Source organism: Dromiciops gliroides, chromosome 3 (assembly GCF_019393635.1).
Source record: "Dromiciops gliroides isolate mDroGli1 chromosome 3, mDroGli1.pri, whole genome shotgun sequence".
NCBI lineage: Eukaryota > Metazoa > Chordata > Mammalia > Microbiotheria > Microbiotheriidae > Dromiciops > Dromiciops gliroides.
The window spans coordinates 260,684,574-260,704,884 of NC_057863.1; the positions used below are offsets into that span (position 1 = coordinate 260,684,574).

Genomic DNA, 20,311 nt, shown 5'->3' on the forward strand with positions numbered 1-20,311 from the left:
CTCCCTTTGTCAAGAGCCAGTGTGGCCTAAACCAAATTAAAATGTAATTGGGGGGGGCGCAGCTAGGTGGCGCAGTGGATACTGCACCCTGGATTCAGGAGGACCTGAGTTCAAATCCAGCCTCAGTCACTTGACACTAGCTGTGTGACCCTGGGCAAGTCACTTAACCCCCATTGCCCCACCAACTTCCCCCCAAAAAAACCAAAGCAAAATGTAATGGGGGGGGGATGTTTAACAAAATAAACAAAAATATAATAAATATAGATGATGTTAATTTGTGGTTTTCTAAATCAATATACAGCTCGCATGTATCTATTTGTATTTAAATTTGACACCACTGGGTTAGAGGATAAAACAGGTAGATTTAGAACTAGTTGAAGTATGGGACACAAAGATTAGTCATTAATATTAACTTGGAGATAATATTAATATTATCTAGTGGAATCTAACACCCTGTACTCTTAATTTTTATCAGTGACTTGCAAGATGGCATGCTTGTTAACTCTGCATATGATGCCAAGTACTAAGGGCTATTTAATGCATGAATTACAGAGTTCAGTTCCCATAAGCTCCCAATATGCCAGAAGGATACCCTTAATCCAAAGAGATTGCATTGAATAGGGATAAATATAAAATTCAACCTTAGGGGTCAAAAAATCAATTCTACAAGTATAGAGGGTGGGACATGTTACCAGACAGCAGGTCCTATGAAAAAGTTCTTGGGACAAAGAACTGGAAATTAAGAAGGTGCCCATCAGTTGGAAGAATGAATGAATATATTAAAGTGTATGAATTGAATGGAATTATGTCACTGTAAAAAATGACAAAAGGATTGGCTTCATAGAAACCTAAGAGCACTTGAAGGAACTGATGCTGAGTCAAAGAAGCAGAATGGGGGAATGGTCCATACAATGATTGCAACGATTGAAAGAAAACAACTGAAAGACCGATGAGAAATAATGCTTCTTTTATCTTGGCAGATAGATGAAACGTGAAATGAATTTTCAGACATTTTTAGCACATACAAGAATTTGTTTTAGTTGGCAATACTTATTATAAAGGAGGGATTTCTTTTTCTTTGCAAGGCAGAAAATTGTGGGGGAATGGAGGGAATAATGATGATAATAGAATGATAATGATAAAAAAGAAGAAAAGAGCATCAATTAAAGCTTAATTAAAATATCTAGAATAGAGGAGAAAGAATTTCAGAAGAGGACTTGGATAAGCAGAGGAGCATTGGAACCCTTGTGCTAAATTTAAATAATACATATATGTGTTTATTTAAAAAATTATAGAATAAAATTCATGGTGCCTTATATAATCCTCTTTCTTTTTTTCCTAAGGAATTTTAATTTGGTGTTGTCTATAAAATTCATCATAATCAAATGTTTTAAAAATTAAATAATAAAAAATAAGACAAAAAAGAAAAAGTGGCTTTAGTGGATCAAAATAGGTGGGATAGGACAGCTGAAAGTTAATGCTATCCAAAATTGCATTAAGAGAGACATAATGTCTGCAGTGAAGGAGTATTATATTCAATTCTGGACAACATGTTTTAGGAAGAACACAGACAAGTTGGAATGTGTGTAGAAATGCATGACCAAGATGGTGATAAGACTGCAGAACATGCCATGTGGGAATTGATTAATGAACTGGGAATGCTTAGCATGGAAAATAGAATTAGAAAGGACATGATAGATATATTTTGTTGTTGCTTGTTCTTCATTCTTGAAGAGGACCATGACACCAGGCTGATGGCATGACTTGCACTGAATTGGATTTAAGTGAGGGAGGGTTGTGTGAAGTCACCAACCTCACTCTCTCTTCCAGAGTCATCTGGGTCCAGTGGCAAGATATACATCAGGATGCTTGTGGATGGCCTTGGATGTTTAAGCCAATTGCAGTTAAGTGACTTGCCCAGGGTCACACAGTTAGTAAGAGTCTGAGATCAGATTTGAACTCAGATCCTCCCAACTTCAGGGCCAGTGCTTTAAACATTGTGCCACCTAGCTGCCCCTATTCAAGTATCTGAAGGGCTGTCATAAGGAGGAGAGACTAAATTTTTTTTTTTGCTTGGCCTCAGAGGATAGAAATAAGAGCAATGGAAGAAAGTTTCTGAGTCAATCTTAGATGATATGAAAAAATCCCACTTGAATAATTAAAGCTATCTGAAAACATAATGGGCTGTTCTCTTCGGTGGGTGTTTAAAGCAGAAAGTGAATGACCATGTCTTAGGAATATTCTGGTTGAGAATTTTAGTAAAGTTTGTGTAACACTAAATAGTCCACAAGCTTCCTTTCAATTTTAATTCTGATTTTTCTTTGAATATGAGACTGATTATGTGTCTGTAGTTTGTGGACCAGCCCTACCTAAGTCTGGAGAGACTCAGCTCACCACTAAAAGGCACCAAGTGATGATTGCTGTTTGACCTTACTCAATTGTGAAATTACTAAGGTGAAGAGGGATTTTGATTAACATAAGGGAATGTTCACATGAATGAACTCATGGGTAAATACTGAAGCATAGCCATAAACTTAAGGTAACTACCAGTTAGTGAGGGTATGACTGATTGAATTGTTGAAATCTGTCTTCCCTAGTCCATAACCCTAGTTCATCTATGGGTTCTCCCTGATATTACACTCAATAGTTAAGTTACAGAGGCAGAGACTAGTTAAATTCATATATTCTTTCTTTCTTTCTTTTTTTTTGGTGAGGCAATTGGGGTTAAGTGACTTGCCCAGGGTAACACAGCCAGTAAGTGTCAAGTGTCTGAGGCCAGATTTGAACTCAGGTACTCCTGACTCCAGGGCCGGTGCCGGTGCTCAAAGAGAAAGCTTGCCAAATTATATTTTCAAAAAAATTTTTTTTTTATTTTTGGTTTTAGGATGGGCTTCTTAACTTTATGTTTCCTAGCTGAACCTGAAAAAATAACGTAATTCCTTTGTTATGAAGGTCTCTCTGGTAACTGCAATATAAGAAAGTAATAGTTTCATAATGGAAGAATCATTGAATTTCAGAGTTGAAAATTCTATTAAAGGTTTTCTAGTCCAAGCCACTGTCTTCTTGACATAAATGTCTTCTACATCATCCCTGACAAATGGTTCACTAGTGTACACATTTGCCCAGGATGTAGAGAAGAGAGGAAGGAAGAAGAAGGGGGCTGGTTCTAGTGGAGGGACGGGGCTGGCACATGGTTCAAGGACATGTGCAGGCTGGGGACAGAGAAACAAAAGCAGGAGGAGGAAGATGAGGGAGACCGGGTCCAGTCACATGGGGGACCGACCGAAATCAAGAGAAAGAAAAGGGGACTGAGTTGGGCAGATGTGTGCAGGTTAGCACAGAAACAGACAAGAGAGTACAAGGCAACATGAGGGGTCTAGGGACAGACATGTGGTACCCAAGTGTGGATGATGGAAGACAGACACACAAGCATGTGTGCAGAGCAGGGGAAAGATCCTTTCTCATTGGTGCCCTGGTGGTAGTCTCTTTATGTATCCGTTTTTCTGTCACTTGGAGGGATTTTTTTTTTTTTTGGTGAGGCAATTGGGGTTAAGTGACTTGCCCAGGGTCACACAGCTAGTAAGTGTCAAGTGTCTGAGGTCAGATTTGAACTCAGGTCCTCCTGACTCCAGGACTGGTGATCTATCCACTGCGCCATCTAGCTGCCCCACTTGGAGGGATTTTTAAATGTTTTTTTTTTGTCTTTTTTTTGTGTGTGTGTGTGAAGGCATGAGAGGCCACTGAGGCGAGGGGCAGAAAGGGATTGTGAGAGAGAGAAAGAGAGAGAGAGAGAGAGAGAGAGAGAGAGAGAGAGAGAGAGAGAGATAAATAATGAGAACAGTCCTGTAAAGTTAAAATAGGTTGTTTTTTTTTTGAATGTGGATTTCTTTCAGAATTCTTTATGTAAAGTAGAATTTGCAAAATGCAAATTTATGTAAAGTGAGAACATTCTGTATTTGGAAATAACCTGTAAGTCTTTTTTTCTCTATGCTAAACATTAAGAGTTTCCACTCCCATTCTGAATAGATGCTTTTAAGGGGAAGAAAAAGAAAAAACGGTTGAAAGGAACCTTCAGAAGCCTTAGGGACCTCTATCTTGTTGCAATACCACACTTAAGCCATCTTTGATATGTGGCAGCTGATATTTCTTTCTTTCTTTCTTTCTTTCTTCCTCGGGCAATGGGGGTTAAGTGACTTGCCCAGGGTCACATAGGTAGTAATTGTCAAGTGTCTGAGGCTGCATTTGAACTCAGGTCCTCCTGAGTCCAGGGCTGGTGCTTTATCCACTGCACCACTTAGCTGTCCCCCAGCTGATGTTCTTTTATAAGGCATCTGAGGAGTTCCAACTTTTAGATTCTGTGATTCTATGAGATTCTACAACTTTTATTGGAAACCCATTCCAATGTGATCAGTCCCTTTCCTTAATTTCTGTATATGTCAGTTTCCCATTGTAATGGCAATGAACATTAGGGGAAAAAAAATCCTAGTTGGTAACTTAGTAAACTACTCAAGCATCATCTTTCCCTCTTTGTTTTTAAAGTAGAATCCAGTATACCAGCTTGAAGTCTACAGCCCCTTATAGTGAAATACTGAAACCAGTAAAGAAAAATGATTGTGCCTCAACTACAAATGTACCACTATAGCAGAAGCAGAGTAGGATCTCAAACACTTACCGTTGGAGCTGCTAGCAGCAACATTAATCCACAGGTCGAAGCCCGCTTTCCTAGTTTATCAGATATCACACCTGCCAAGATTCCACCTGAAAAAGAGAGAGAGAGATAAGTGTGGCACATTGGTAGGAATATGTGCTGTGTAACCCCTTCACACAGCAGCTGAGTAACACAGCGGATAGAGCACAGGGCTTTGACCCAGAAAGACCTAAGTTCAAATGTGGCTTAAGACACTTACTAGCTGTGTGATCCTAGGCAAGTCATTTAATTCCTGTTTGCCTCAGTTTCCTCATCTCTAAAATGGTAGTTATGATAATGCTTACTTCTCAGGGTTGTTGTGAGGATCAAATGAGGCAATAATTGTACAGCCCTTAACACAGTGCTTTACATTATATTAAGTGCTATACAAATGTTAGCTATCATTATTAACTACCATTGCAAGATTAAACAGGGTCTGAGATCTGCTGGGTAGGTTACCCAACCTCAGCTTGCCATTTAAATCATTCTTTTATTTACTTTTAACCTTCTGAGATTTTTTGTTTTGATTTTTTTTTTTAATTTGCGGGGCAATGGGGGTTAAGTGACTTGCCCAGGGTCATACAGCTAGTAAGTGTCAAGAGTCTGAGGCCAAATTTGAATTCAGGTCCTCCTGAATCCAGGGCCGGTGCTTTATCCACTGCGCCACCTAGCTACCCCAACCTTCTGAGATTTTTGATGATCAGTGGGTATGTAGTGATAATTTTATTACTTATTAACATATTTTTCAATATTGTTCTCATTGATTACTTAATTAGTTCATGCCCCCCCATTCTAGTTCATTATATAATTACTAGTTAATGAGGAAAAAAATTCCCATTGGCAATTACTTACTTCTCCATAGCTAAATATTAAACTTGTTGAATTTATAAAAATCTACAAACAAATAGAATCAATAAGAAAGCAAAGACATATATAATCATTCACATTATTTTGGTTTTGCCCAGTATCCCAGACTGAATTACTTCAAACCCTCAACATAACAGTATATGAGTCCTCTTCACTTGTCTGGAAACACAATCTCAAGTTTATTCATGATACTAAAGTACAAGTCTTACAAGTTTTGAAAGAATATTTGTCTTCAAGATAAGGGTTAAATCTAATTGCTTAGAAAGTATTCCAGGTTAGTCTTTGTGTAACCCAGGGTTCAAGTCATTTACAGAAGACTCCTCTTTGATTCAGAGAATGATGAACCAGTGCTGTATACCTATATGAAAGACAGAGTTGGCATGAGAGCTTTAGAGAGGGAGAGACATTCCTCTTGATTCCTGCTTCAAGAGAGGACACATATGGTTCCAGACCCTCTTCAGGGAGAGAGGGGAAAACAGCTTCTCAACATTTCCCTAATTTCTACTTTCCTCCCTAGAGATTTTGGGGAATTTTCCTTTGCATAAAATAGGGTCCTCTCTCCTTTGGTTAAAGTATGATATCTCACTCCTAAAGGGAAAGCTCATTCATTCTGTGTATTGTCTGGTATATTCTAATCTATGTAATTTTTATGTTTTCTATTTTTATGTGTTTAGAGAAATGGGTATAATCACTATTCACTATTTGTGATAGTCTTTTGTGTAACTAGCATATGGTGGGAAGGAATCAAGTCAGTAGATATAAGGTTGGGGTTCCCCTTCCCCTATAAGGAAAAGCAACCAGGGGGCAGCTAGGTGGCGCAGTGGATAGAGCACCGGCCCTGGATTCAGGAGGACCTGAGTTCAAATCCGACCTCAGACACTTATCACTTACTAGCTGTGTGACCCTAGGCAAGTCACTTAACCCCAATTGCCTCACCAAAAAAAAAAGGAAAGAAAAAAAAAAAGGAAAAGCAACCAGGAAAGTAGCTTGAACCTAAACAAAAATTCCTCTTGACTAGCAAAATTTAGGAGGAGTTGTGAAGATAAATGAAATTTTAGACTATGTGGTGGTACAGTGGCTAGACCACTGGTCCTGAAGTCAGAAATCTTTAAGATATTTACTAGCTATGAGATACTGGGTAAGTCTCTTAACGTCTGTCTCAGGTTCCTCAATTATAAAATGGGAATAATAAAAGCACTTATGGTTCATGGTTGTTGTAAGGATAAAATGAGATGATAGTATTTGTAAAAGCACTTAGTAGCACAATGCCTGGCATGTAGTAGGTGTATATAAGTACATAAACGCTTATTTCCTTCTCATCTTGCTTCTACTTGCCCCCCATTCTCTCTTAGGGGAAAACAGAGCAGGCAGGCTTATAGTCCTTTCTCCTGATCCTTGTAGGCAGAATCAAAGTCTCTCCAGAGATACCTCTCCATGCCTCCCCATGAGCTGCATTTAGAAAACTCTTGTGGCTAGACCCCTAATTTATTTGGGCAATACACATGCCCTCTATACTTGTCCTCTATTCAGGCATTACAGGAAATAGTTTTTCCAAAATAAATTGTACTTGCCAGCCCCTCAAAACTCTTCCTATAATTCTTATTAGATTATAAGGTTTCTTGATAACATAACACTTGGGAAGTTCCCTATTAACCCTTTCCTATATGAGTTCTCCACAGATTCCTTCAGGGAGTCTTCCCTCCCCTCCCGGTCTTCAATCTCTCCCTGTCTAATGGTTTCTAAAATAGATCCTTTTGCCTACAAACACACCCAAGCTTTCTCCATCTTTGAAAGACTGTCATTTGTTCTATCACCTATGCTAGTTATTGTCTTATATCTCTCTTTTTTCTCAGCTAAACTTGAAAAAGTTGTTTACCCCTGCTGCTGCCACTTCCTATCTTCTCATTCTTTCCCAGACTCTGCCTGGAAAGCCAGCTTTAAGTGAGCATTAATTGATTGATTGATTGAGCCTGAAAGGCTCAATCCTGGAAGGTTTGAATTCAAGTTCACTTATCCTGGCTATGACTACTGTGTTAGTCATTTACTTTCCCAGTACCCCAAGCAACTCTAGGACAACATGCTACAGATTAGTTATAGATCTGCCTTAGTAGCAGACATCCTTACTTGGAGCTCTCTACATAAATGAAATCACCAATCATTCACTCACAAAAAATGGATGATGGTGAAATAGCTTAACAATGATTCTAATGTCCAAGGAAGAGAGGCAGGTAAATGATCAGAGGAACAAAACCGAAAGAGTTTATATTTTCTTGCACATACTAGGGCAGATAGCCAGCCCAGTGGATGGAGTGCTGACCCAGAGCCTGGAACTGCCAAGTTCAAATCCAGCTTCTGACACTTTCTAGTTGCGTGACCTTGGGTAAGTCACAACCTCTGTTTGCATTGGTTATAAAATAGGGATAATGTGTCATTTCATTTCTCACAATAAGAATAGCAGTATTTCCCAGTTATCGTGAGTATAAGATGAGATAGGGGCAGCTAGGTGGCGCAGTGGATAGAGCACCGGCCCTGGATTCAGGAGGACCTGAATTCAAATCTGGCCTCAGACACTTATCACTTACTAGCTGTGTGACCCTAGGCAAGTCACTTAACCCCAATTGCCTCACCAAAAAAAAAAAAGAGAGATAAATGTAAAGAATTTTGCAAACCTTAAAACACCAAATAAATGCTAGCTATTATTATTATTATAATTATATAGTAGGAGCTTAATCTTTGTTGAGTGAATCAATGAACAATTTAATGAAGAATACATGGAGAGGTGACATAAGAAGTGGGTAGATTCAAGAAAAAGAGAGGTGCTAGGAAGTTTATCTCTTAGAAATAAGATTCTTCTCCATTCCTACATAGGTATATTTCCATTTTGTAGTTACAGATGTATTCTGAAAATACTCATGCTTAAAAGTAAGGATAGGGGCAGCTAGGTGGCGAAGTGGATAGAGCACTGGCTCTGGAGTCAGGAGTACCTGAGTTCAAATCCAGCCTCAGACACATAACACTTACTAGCTGTGTGACCCTGGGCAAGTCACTTAACCCCAATTGCCTCACTAAAAAAAACCCAAAAAAACAAAACAAACAAAAAAAAAAAGTAAGGATAAGCAAGAGTCTACAGGATGCCAAAAACTGAGGTGTTCTAAAGGAGAAAGTGAAGGTTCAGGGAAACAATTCTACTGGGGAAATTATTATTATTATTGAACTGTCAAATGATATAAAGGGAATCAGCTTTTTTTAGGCAAGACTGTATGATGGTAATAGCCAAATTATCCACAGGTTAGGATTTCTCAACCCAGAACTAAGTAGAAGAAAAAGTCCCTGAAATTATTTTCATACATTTTCTGGATTTTATTCCTTAAACACCTACTTAACTCTTAAGTATATACTTTTTTCCAACTGATCAATTTTGTTTTGATAATGAAGACATAAAAAAATACCCCAATACCCACTCCCATTCCAAGTATATTCACTGAAAAAATCATGCAAAACTACCTGGTGATTACCTTAACAAATTCTTAACAAAGACAGATTATAAGTGCATTTCCAGCCTATGGCAATTTATAGTCATAGGGAGCAGGTCTAGAGAACTTAGAGTTAAATGAATTTCCCAGTCACATAGCCACTATGTGTTAGAGGTAGGGCTTAAATCCCTGTCTTCCTGGCTCCTAAACCAACTCTCACCATGACATTATATTGTCTCCGAAACTTAGATAAAACTGAGCCAGGTCATAAAGGGCCCTTAGTACCATGCAAAAGAAGCTTTAACTTGACTTGGTAGGCAAATGGAGACCACTAAATATTTGAGCAGAAGTAGCATGATCATATCTATGAATTACAAAAATTAACTGGCGGGGCAGCTAGGTGGTGCAATGGATAGAGCACCAGCTCTGAATTCAGGAGGACCTGAGTTCAAATTTGGCCTCAGACACTTGACACTTACTAGCTGTGTGACCCTGGGCAAGTCACTTAACCCCAATTGCCTCACCAAAAAAAAAAAAAATTCAACCTGGCAGCAACTTGAAAAGTGGATTGTTGATACTGGATAAATGAAGTCATACGTAGTTTCTAAGAAGTGGAGGAAAAACTACTACCCAAAACAAAACAATTACTCTGAAGCAGTAATGTCAAACTCAAATAGAATCATGTCCACTGAACTATACATAAGAATGCCTGAGGGTCACATGTTCACTTAGCCGTGCTATCTCTGTAACTTAGTAATGCTGTATTTTATTGTATTTCTATTTATTTTGTTAAATATTTTCCAATTACGTTTTGATCTGGTTCAGGCCACAATCAGGAGTGCTGCAGACCTCCAAGTGTTTGACACCTCTGCTTGCAGGCACTAACAGTACAATATTTTTATTCTGACCTAGAATGTCATTAAATAAATTGGATTTGTGATCCCTCTACACAGGAAAAAAACAACAACCACCCATCTCCCTCCTTCTATTCCCAAATGTCTTCTATTATTCTTTCCTTTTTAAACTTCCATTTTTATTATTTTTACTAAACTTACTGGCTAGATACTTGACCACAGCTGATATCTATATCAGGATATAATAGAAATATGACTTCTGTGAACTGAAAGGGTTTTTTAAATCATCTATTCCAATCTCCACATTTGGCAGGAGGAAAATGAGGAAATGAATGGCCTAAATTCATACTGCTAGTTAGTGGCAAAGAGGAGTAAGAACCTATATCTTGGGGCAGCCAGGTGGCACAGTGGATAGAGCACTGGCCCTGGAGTCAGGAGGACATGAGTTCAAATCCGGCCTCAGACACTTAACACTTACTAGCTATGTGACCCTAGGCAGGTCACTTAACCCCAATTGTCTCACCAAAAAAAAAAAAAAAGAATCTATATATCAAATCCCAGTTGAAGGTTTTTTCTACTGTATCATGCTATGCCTAACTGGTATCTTCTAAAGATATTTGAGGATAAAGCATATTAGGTCTCATATTCTTAGGTGGTAGGACACTTAGAGTTGTTTGAGATGTATATCAGATGGAAACTGCTTTTAGCTTTGGAGAAACATCTACTCATGTATATAAATCCTCAGAACAGTCTAGGCATGAATATTAAAATATTTGTCCTAGGAGAGCTTGGAATGAAATATTTTTAAAGCCCAGGGAATTTTATGCCCACCTTCATTTCTCAGTTTCAAGAAACCCTACAGAAAAATCATCCCCTAGACTATCTGAATACTTTTTGATACAATCAGATTAAGATACTAGCTCAATGGTACAGGACCTTAAGAAAAATATTTAGCCTTTTATATTAAAAACCAACACACAGTAAAAGACCATAAAATATCTGCTATTCAACTGTTCAAATGGGGGAAAACTGACAAACTTACCAATGATTCCTCCAACATCAAACAAAGTGGAGAGATCCCCAGCTTTTTTGGCATCAAAATGATCTAGTTAAGTGATAAATAGAACATTTGATTAATGTGATGACTTTCTTCCAAAAATCAGGGGGAAAGTCATAACAAGGTAGTCATTAAAAACACACAATGATTAGAACTATATGTATTTTCTTGGTTTAAAAGCATGGTATTGAAATTTAGACTATATTGTTTATCTTGAAATCTTGACTTAATCAAGACTACATTTTTACTAAAAGTATCAATCTAAGTTACAACAATTTAAAAAAATATATGTTGTCCGTGGAGGTATAGAATTGAAGTGAATTAATACAAACAACACTATTCAAGGGAGTAGCTCAATTATTATCGTATTCACAAAGACTAGTTTCATAGTGTCAGAATTATTAAATATTAAGTATTATAGATTCACACTTAGAGGTTCTAGCAATGCCCTCCATGCTGAGACCAGGAATCAGAAGCATCTTATTTCCAAGTTGATGCTGCAGCAGAATGATACATGCCTTAAGAAAGAGAAATATTTCTAGTTCCAGCAAAATTAATACTTACCTACATTTGTGATATAGAGTGGCAGCCAAAACAGAAAAGTATAGCTGACCAGCTTGGCAAATAACAAACAAAGAGAAAACTCTATGACTCCCTGAAAAACAGAGAAAACGTTATTTTTATTATTATTATTATCTTGCATTTTTGGCAGGTTTATGTAAATGTACTAACATTTTATTTCCCTCCTTTAATAATTTCTTCTGGGGTTTGGTTTTGAAAGCACTTGATCTATAAATCAAAATATAATGCAATCAAAATGCAGTGTAATCTATCCAAAAAAACTGAACCCAAGCAAAGGATAATATATACTGGTATAGAGCTGGTTGCTATTTTTAAGGGCCCAATACCACTATCATTATGGAAGACTGAAAGCTTGATTTTCATTTCAAATAATTAACTATGAAAACTTGGCTATCAGTCTTTATTGAGAATCAAGTCTATTTATTATGTGCTCAATGGATATTCCATTTAAACCTTAAATTATTTAAACAATTAAAGTCTTCCCTGACCCTTCTACATTATCTTATTAACAGTTTATCACTGGGGCGGCTAGGTGGCACAGTGGATAAAGCACTGGCCCTGGATTCAGGAGTACCTGAGTTCAAATCCGGCCTCAGACACTTGACACTTACTAGCTGTGTGACCCTGGGCAAGTCACTTAACCCCCATTGCCCTGTAAAAAACCAAAAAAATGCCAAAAAACCAGTTTATCACTATCCCCCTTCACTGTCCAACTTCCTAATTTCTTTTCTTTAACTGATGCTTCTATGTCTTCAACCCCCTGAAATTGGGTTTTTACTGTGACAACTAACTGAAAATGTTCTCTCAGATGTCATCAGAGATCATTAGTGACCTCCCAATCACCAAATCCAATACTATTTTTTCAGTTTTTATTTCTTATCCTCCTTGACTTCTAATTTTTTTACACTGATGACCATTTATTCCTACTGGAAACTCTATCCTCCCTTGACTTAAGAAAATCTTCTGGTTCTCCCTCTACCTCTCTAATTGCTCTTTATCATGTTGTATATTCCCTCAGTTTCAACTATAATTTCTTTTTTTTCCTTTTTTTTTGTGAGGCAATTGGGGTTAAGTGACTTGCCTAGGGTCACACAGCTAGTAAGTGTTAAGTGTCTGAGGCTGAATTTGAACTTAGGTCCTCCTGACACCAGGGCTGGTGCTCTATCCACTGTGCCACCTAGCTGACCCTCAACTATCATTTCTATAAAGATAACCACTAAATGTTTATCTCTGTTTATGACCTCATTTCTGAGCTCTGGATCAACATCTTTAAATATTAAAGGACATCTCCAGTTCAGTTTCCTATCCAGGACCTCAAACTCAACCTATCTTCCTTCTGACTTCACTATTTTACCATTCACCCAGTTTTCTTTGGGATTTATTTTTTGACTTTCTTCTTCATATCTCATATTGAATTAGTTATCAAGTCTTGTTAATTATATCTCTATATCTTTCATATTCATGCTCTCTTCCTTTTTTTTACTTCTACTACTCTAGTATAGGATTTTATTACTTGGACTATTTCAATCACTTCATTTTACATCTTTCATCATTTAAAATTTCTTTGCATGGTATTGAGAGTCTTCCATAATTGGGTGCTACTCAGCTTTCTTTCATTTTAGAGAGGCAATTAAGTGTTGTGGAGAGAGTTGCCTTATGAGCCAAGATCTAGATTTAAGTCTTACTTCTAAAACATAGTGGCTTTTTGACTGGGCAATTCATTTACCCTCTTAGTGCTTCAGGCAGCTCTCTATAGCTATAAGTTGCAGAAGAAAGTGCTGACTTGCATTGGTGGAGGGTATTTCCTCATCTGGTATTTATATACCAATGAAATCAGAGATCTAATCCTATCTCATATTATTTCTCTTTATATATTCAATATTCCAATGAATCATATGATGATCTTTCCTCAGAATATGTCTTTGCTAAGACTATTCCTTCATGTCTCTAATATCCTATCTCTCCTTTGTTTACTGAACTACTACACATCCTTTAAAGCTTGAGCTAAATGTTACATTCTGTATAAATCCACTCCTAATTGCCTCCTACATTTTCCTTCAAACCACACGAAAAGCTTAATTTTGTACATTTCAAGTACACTTATCTTATAATGCTGTAATAGTTTTAGTATTTGTGTCTTATTCTCCCACTAAACTATAAGGTGAATGAAGACAGTGAGTATGGCTTCTCCAGATTTTATATCTCCACCAATGCCTAAGTGTTGTGACAATTGGAGTGACACCCCCTGCTGGAGAGATACTGTAGGAAAGCTCTGCCATGAGGAGAAGGTGTCTGAGAGCAAGCCATAAATTAGAAGCTTTAGCAAGAGTTTAGACTTTTAGGCATTTATTAGGGAGCATAAGAATTTGGTGAGGAGAGAGAAAGAGGCCTAGATTCAGCTGTCTATCTCAGGGAGCCAGCATCTCCTGCTCTACTCCCCTGTAAGGTCCTGGTGAAAAAGAGAGAGAGAGAGAGTGAGCCTCACTCCTTCTTTGTCCCACAAGCCTCCTGTGAAACTGGGAACATCCCATCCACACACACACACACACACACACACACACACACACACACACAGAGCTCCAAGCTAATTGGCTAATTTATTGGCGACCACTCATTAGATTTTTAGATAGACTAGCTGAATTTTAGGCACTTCACAGACAGCAACGATTCAGTGTTCTGTGCATAATATATTCCCAATAAAAATTACCTGAATGAATTAAGTATGATTAAAAAAGTTACACATATAAACAACCTTCTCCTTTCCCTAAATTCTCATACAGGGTGAATGAGACTATACATCAGATAACCTGGATGTGGGTAAATAAAAGACCTATAGATAACTGTCTAGGTGTTGAATGACAAATGCCAATATAGAGAATATATATGTGTGTAAATGAATGTATGTATATATGCATGTCTATTTAAAAGCTGTTTATAAGTTCTTTGTTATTTGATTTACTCATTTCACATTATTTCCCTTTACATGGTCTAGGTTTCAATCTAACTAATCAATAGCTATTCCTCAAACTTGACTATAATCTCCTGCCTCTATACATGTGTAACGATTGGAATGACGCCACCTGCTGGATACTTACTGTAAAAGAGTTCTTGGTGGGAGGAAGTGACGCAGACTAGTGGGAGGAGGAAGGAAGAGACTGGCGCTCAGTCTCGCTCTCTCTTGCCTCTGGACTCTGGCGGAGAAGGGAGCTAGAAATGCGCTCTCCCTTTAATAGATAGGAATCTAGGCCTTTCTCTCTCTCTTTATCAAATTCTTATTCTCCTTAATAAATGCTTAAAAGTCTAACTCTTGCTAAAGCTTATAATTTATTGGCGACCACTCATTAGATATTTTAGACAGTTTAGCTAGAATTTTAGCCCTTAACACATGTGTGCAGACTCATCTCTCATATTTGTAATGTTTGTCCTCTTTGGTACCACCTTTCAAAAGCTTGATCTTCCTTTAAAGCTCAGCTCAAATGTGATCTCTTTTATATATTTTATTTTATTTTTGGGGGTTGTTTTTGGGTGGGGCAATGAGGGTTAAGTGACTTGTCCAGAGTCACACAGGTAGTAAGTATCAAGTGTTTGAGGCCAGATTTGAACTCAGGTCTTCTCGAATCCAGGGCTGGTGCTTTATCCATTGTGCCACCTAGCTGCCCCCCTTATATATCTTTTACTGGCCTTACTAGCTGGAAATGTTTTCTATCTTCAACTATTGTTAGAATACTATGCTTGTATGACTTTGTCTCATTTACTATCTTGTATTTATCTGTACATGCCATAATATGCCCAGTTAACTATACGTTCCTTGAACAAAGTCTCAGTCCTCTCCCCATACTTGACACCTAGCAGTGCCTAGTATAAAATATTCAATAAATATTTATAAGGAAAATAGTAACAAGAAAGCTCTAGTTTCAGTTTGCCATGAACAGAATTTTCTGCTCTTAAATTGAATCTTTTATATGTTTTCCCAATCTATGTTCATGTTTCCCCACATTTTGAATATGTTCTTCCCAAGGGGAAAGGTAGCCTTTGGGAATACTATATAACATCTGTGACACAAAGAAAGCTGATTTTGGAAAAGCATGCTAATCCTCCATGTATCATTTTTGGTTTTGATCTTGTTCCTATCCTATAGTTTGCAGTATTTAAATAGTATTTAATTTTGTTTTTATTGGTCCCTGAAGTTTCTGTTGATCTAGTCAAATAGCTCTAACAAATAAAGAATTTAAGCCACCAGAAACTCATTCTCTAGTATGTAAGTAATTCCCCACCTCCCTTTTCCCTTCCATCAAATTCTTGGAACTCCTCAATATGCACAAGGCAAAAAGATGGTAAGATTTTAATAAGAATTCTGGGGGCAGCTAGGTGGCGCAGTGGATAGAGCACTGGCCCTGGATTCAGGAGGACCTGAGTTCAAATCCGACCTCAGACACTTATCACTTACTAGCTGTGTGACCCTGGGCAAGTCACTTAACCCCAATTGCCTCACTAAAAAAAACCCCAAACCAAACCAAAACAAAACAAAAACAAAAAAGAATTCTGCTTTGCGGGGGCAGCTAGGTGGCGCAGTGGATAAAGCACTGGCCCTGCATTCAGGAGTACCTGAGTTCAAATTCGGACTCAGACACTTTACACTTACTAGCTGTGTGACCCTGGGCAGGTCACTTAACCCCAATTGCCTCACTACAAAATAAAAACAAAAACAAAAAAGAATTCTGCTTTGCTTCATCATTGTACTCCATTCCTTACATTCTTTCATTGGAATTTTCTGTACTTTGGTGATAGCAGGAACTCTGCACAAAGAGGGCATGGCACCTATGAAGTATGCCAAAGGGATCTGAGAGTATTTATTAGGTTTCTACACTTAAAACTTTTCTACTATGGTTTCTTGCATTTTAATTTTTTTTCCTTCTTGAATTTATCCAGAACTTTACAGTTTCATACTCCTTCCATTAGTACTCTAAGATGACAAGGAAAAATAAGTCTGACAAATATAAAACTACTGAGAATTTAAACAATTTAAGTATTTCTTCAAATTATTATTTAAACCAAGTCATACTTTTATGTTCCTTTATTTATTTATTTATTTTTTTAGTGAGGCAATTGGGGTTAAGTGACTTGCCCAGGGACACACAGCTAGTAAGTGTTGTGTCTGAGGCTGGATTTGAACTCAGGTACTCCCGACTCCAAGGCCAGTGCTCTGTCCACTGCGCCACCTAGCTGCCCCATTTATGTTCCTTTTTAAACATCAATAAAATTAAATTCCCCTTTCTATATATTTGTATGCATGTGGGTGTGTCTATATCTATGATACCATATTTTAAATTTATTTTCTTTATATAATTCATAAAATATATTTTTTTTAGTAGGACTATCAACCAAAACTGTTCATCAATGTGGATTATAAAATGATACCAGATATGAGATGCAAAGAATAGATTTTGACCCCTTGTAGGAAAATACTCACAGGTATTCTCAAGGCACCTAGGAAACTGATTGCTGCCATCCCATTTCCTCCATCACCATGTAGGACTGTGACAAACTTTGGCTGAATTGTACCATTTTCACCATCTGATAACAAACTCTGAATCTCTGGATCCTGTTTACAAATCCAATTCAAAGAAGAAAGGTATTCTAGTTAATAGTTATCAAACACTGATTCTATCATTAAAGTTCCCCTCAAATATTTCATTATGGTATAGAGGTGACCTCACCTTCTTAGCGACTATTTGTGTGGAATTGAAAGGTTAGAAGGTTTTAATAGCTTGGAGGTTGCGTATGGACCTAGCAATAAATTGCATGTCCTGCTCCCCAAAAGCAGCCTACCTGAGTGGTGGGGTACTCAGCACTATCAGATTGGATTGATTATAAACTGCATTGGAAAATGTGCCAAAATTAATGAATGGATCATTTGAAGTATTGAAGCAAACACTGGCTAAGGAAATTCCCCTATCAGTATCAGAATACTTCTACAATGCTATGGATCTGTGATTTCATCAATATAGATACATACCCTCTCCAATGATGAAGATCATGACCTATACACATCATCTATACACACACTTGAGGTTCTTGTCCATGTCTTCCAGTAAATCCTTCACTGGGGTTCTACCCAATATGTTGATAGTCTTCCTCTACTTGGTTTTGTGTGGGTACAAGCAGGACACATAGTAGTCTGACCTCCCTTTCGCTGTGACTCACTCACTTCCTTTTCCAGGCACATATTTATTAGCTCATCTTTTACATTTCTTATTGAAATGATGCATCCAATTCTTTACTATCATTAATCTTTCTATTGCCCTTTGGGTGACTTAAAACTTTAATTTTTCATAAACTGTGGTTGTCTGTGCTTGGTAGCAATATAACATTACTGGGAAAACATGTGGTCTTGGTTTCAAAGAGAATCCTGGAATCATTAGCTGATTTCCCAAATACAATCTGTTCATCTTTTTTAATTACAGTCTCAATTAATTTTCTGTTTACAGCATCAATCCAAGATTTATGTCCTCATGGAACTATGGTCTGTCTATTGCGTTGTATATCAAAGTCTAGAAAATCACCTTCTTCATTCTTGGTTTTTGCTATCTGAGTAGTCAGGCAGCATTCTTTGGCATGACTATGGATCTCACTTAGAAACCTTTGCAATATTATGGGACTTGATGCAAGGTATATGTTACTTCAAAGTAGCCTTATAGGCTTTTCCTAAATTTCCTTGCAATGCCTCCAAAACCATACCTCTTCCAAACTTCCCTATTTTGCTCAATGACATCATTATTCATTCAGTTTTTAGGGTTTATAACCTAGGAATCATCAACTCCTCACTTTCATGCAGGCCTTCAGATGACTTCAGTACTCCCCTTGAGTACTTCCCTTGAAGCATAGTCTCCATACCTTAAGTCTTTCCCCCTTCAAAATCTATCTTCTATTTGTCTAGAATTTATTTAGAAAATCTCATCTGTGTTGCACACAGCTCACAGGTAGGACCCTTAAGCACAGATTTGTTCTGGGACTTTGCACTGACTGTTTCCTATGACAGGAATATACTTCCTCCTCACTTTCATGTCACAGGATGATGCTTTCTACCATAAAGTCACAGATCAACACAAATGTTTTCCTGATTCCTCCAACTGATGGGGGCCTACCTCTTTAGCCACTTTGTGTTGAACTACCTTGTAGTTACTCTTCTTATATTCTACACTTATGCATGTATTTATATTTTTTTCTTTGTTTAGAATGTAAGCTCTTTGAGAGTAGGAATTGTTTCATTCTTGATATTTGTATCCCTATGCCTAGCACACAGTGAATACTTAATAAATGCAGTGGTTGATTGAACTCCTTAGGCAGTAGTCTCATAATAGGACTCCAATTTTACTCAATAGCTTAATTTTCTTTTCTTTTTTTTTGTTGGACCCATGATTTCATCATTTCTAGAGAATTCCTGATACCAATCATTATGTAACTTATTGTTTTAGAGAGTTTTCTAGAATACTGAGAGGTTGTGATTTGTACCATGTCACATAGCCTAGGAAACACTCTCTTTCCATTATCCACATAGTGCCAGGCTGCCTTTGATAATCTTATATAATTATATTTGTGAAATATTTATTACATATAAGCAGTCCTTTAAAACATAACTTGTGTAAATTTAGTTCAATATACATTTATTGAGCTCCCACTGTGGGTAAATCATTGTGCTGGGATATAAGGATGAATAAGACATGACTTCTGCCTTTAAGCAATATAAACATAAATAATATATAATAAGTGCAAAAGAGATATAAAATATTATAAAATATTTGAGCATGCTAAAGATAACTCCTAGCTGTGGGGATCAGAGAGGGTTTTTTTTTAGAGGGATTATGCAGCTGAACTGAATCTTCATTAGACTTTGGGCTATAACAACTTATCTATTCAGTTTTCATCTAAACATACATGTGATACTAGCATTAGTCTATAGGTCTAATAAAGCAGGAATTTTGGAACAAGAATTCAAAAATTAACTGTTAGTACCTTGGCTATCAGATTACTACTAATAATTATCTAAATCCTTAATTTATACCCTCTTATAATCATGTGACATTTGTATGCTTTAGAAAATGTATCACATGATCACTTTAACTCCTGATTATTAGAATTTATATTGGTTTACTATATGTACAGCTCATAAAGCAGGCATTTGGTATTTGTTGGTTAAATAGCTCTGTTTATAGGGAACCTTTGCATGGCAACAAACATAAAGAACAATGAAAGATCTTTCAGCGCAAAGAAAATTCTGTCTCTCTCTCTCTGTCTCTCTCTCTCTCTCCTGGTAGGTTTTGTAGGTCTTCTGAACTCTCCTTGAGACCGACCATGTGCTGTCTCTCTGAGACACAGTATGGGTCTTCTGGGGCTGGCTTTGCTCCTGCTCCTGCTCCTGCAAACTGCTATGCAGTCAATTCTTTACTGGTATATATAATATTAATTAATAATAAATACTCACTGCTAAAATTGGTGCAATAGCAATTATTTTAAAAAACACAGTTTTAGATTAATTTTAAAAACACAATACCTAGCTTTTGTCCTAAAATCTCCAAGGGACAGAGCAACATGAGCAACCCTTACTTAAAAACCATTTGTGAATTACATACTAGTTAAATGAGTATAAATTACAGGTAGTATTCATTTAAAATTTTTTTTTAGAAAAAAAATCTATGTTTTTGCATTTCAAGATTTTTACTAATTTAGAATGGGAAAAACAAAAAACCCCAACTCAACCATATTGAGTCACACAAAGGTGTGCAAGCAAAAG

General features: G+C 37.2%; 1 protein-coding gene across 2 annotated transcripts in view; it reads right to left on the reverse strand.

Moving 5' to 3' along the window:
* The window catches only part of SLC37A1 (solute carrier family 37 member 1), a 179,218-nt gene that overhangs the window by 24,219 nt on the left and 134,688 nt on the right, over positions 1 to 20,311 (reverse strand). For both annotated transcript variants that reach the window (XM_043995792.1, XM_043995791.1), the window contains exons 11-14: positions 16,991 to 17,122; positions 11,503 to 11,593; positions 10,924 to 10,986; positions 4,673 to 4,758 (exon numbers count right to left, since the gene is read on the reverse strand). In XM_043995792.1, the coding sequence (XP_043851727.1) occupies positions 4,673 to 4,758; positions 10,924 to 10,986; positions 11,503 to 11,593; positions 16,991 to 17,122 (372 nt within the window). The remainder of the gene's footprint in view (positions 1 to 4,672; positions 4,759 to 10,923; positions 10,987 to 11,502; positions 11,594 to 16,990; positions 17,123 to 20,311) is intronic.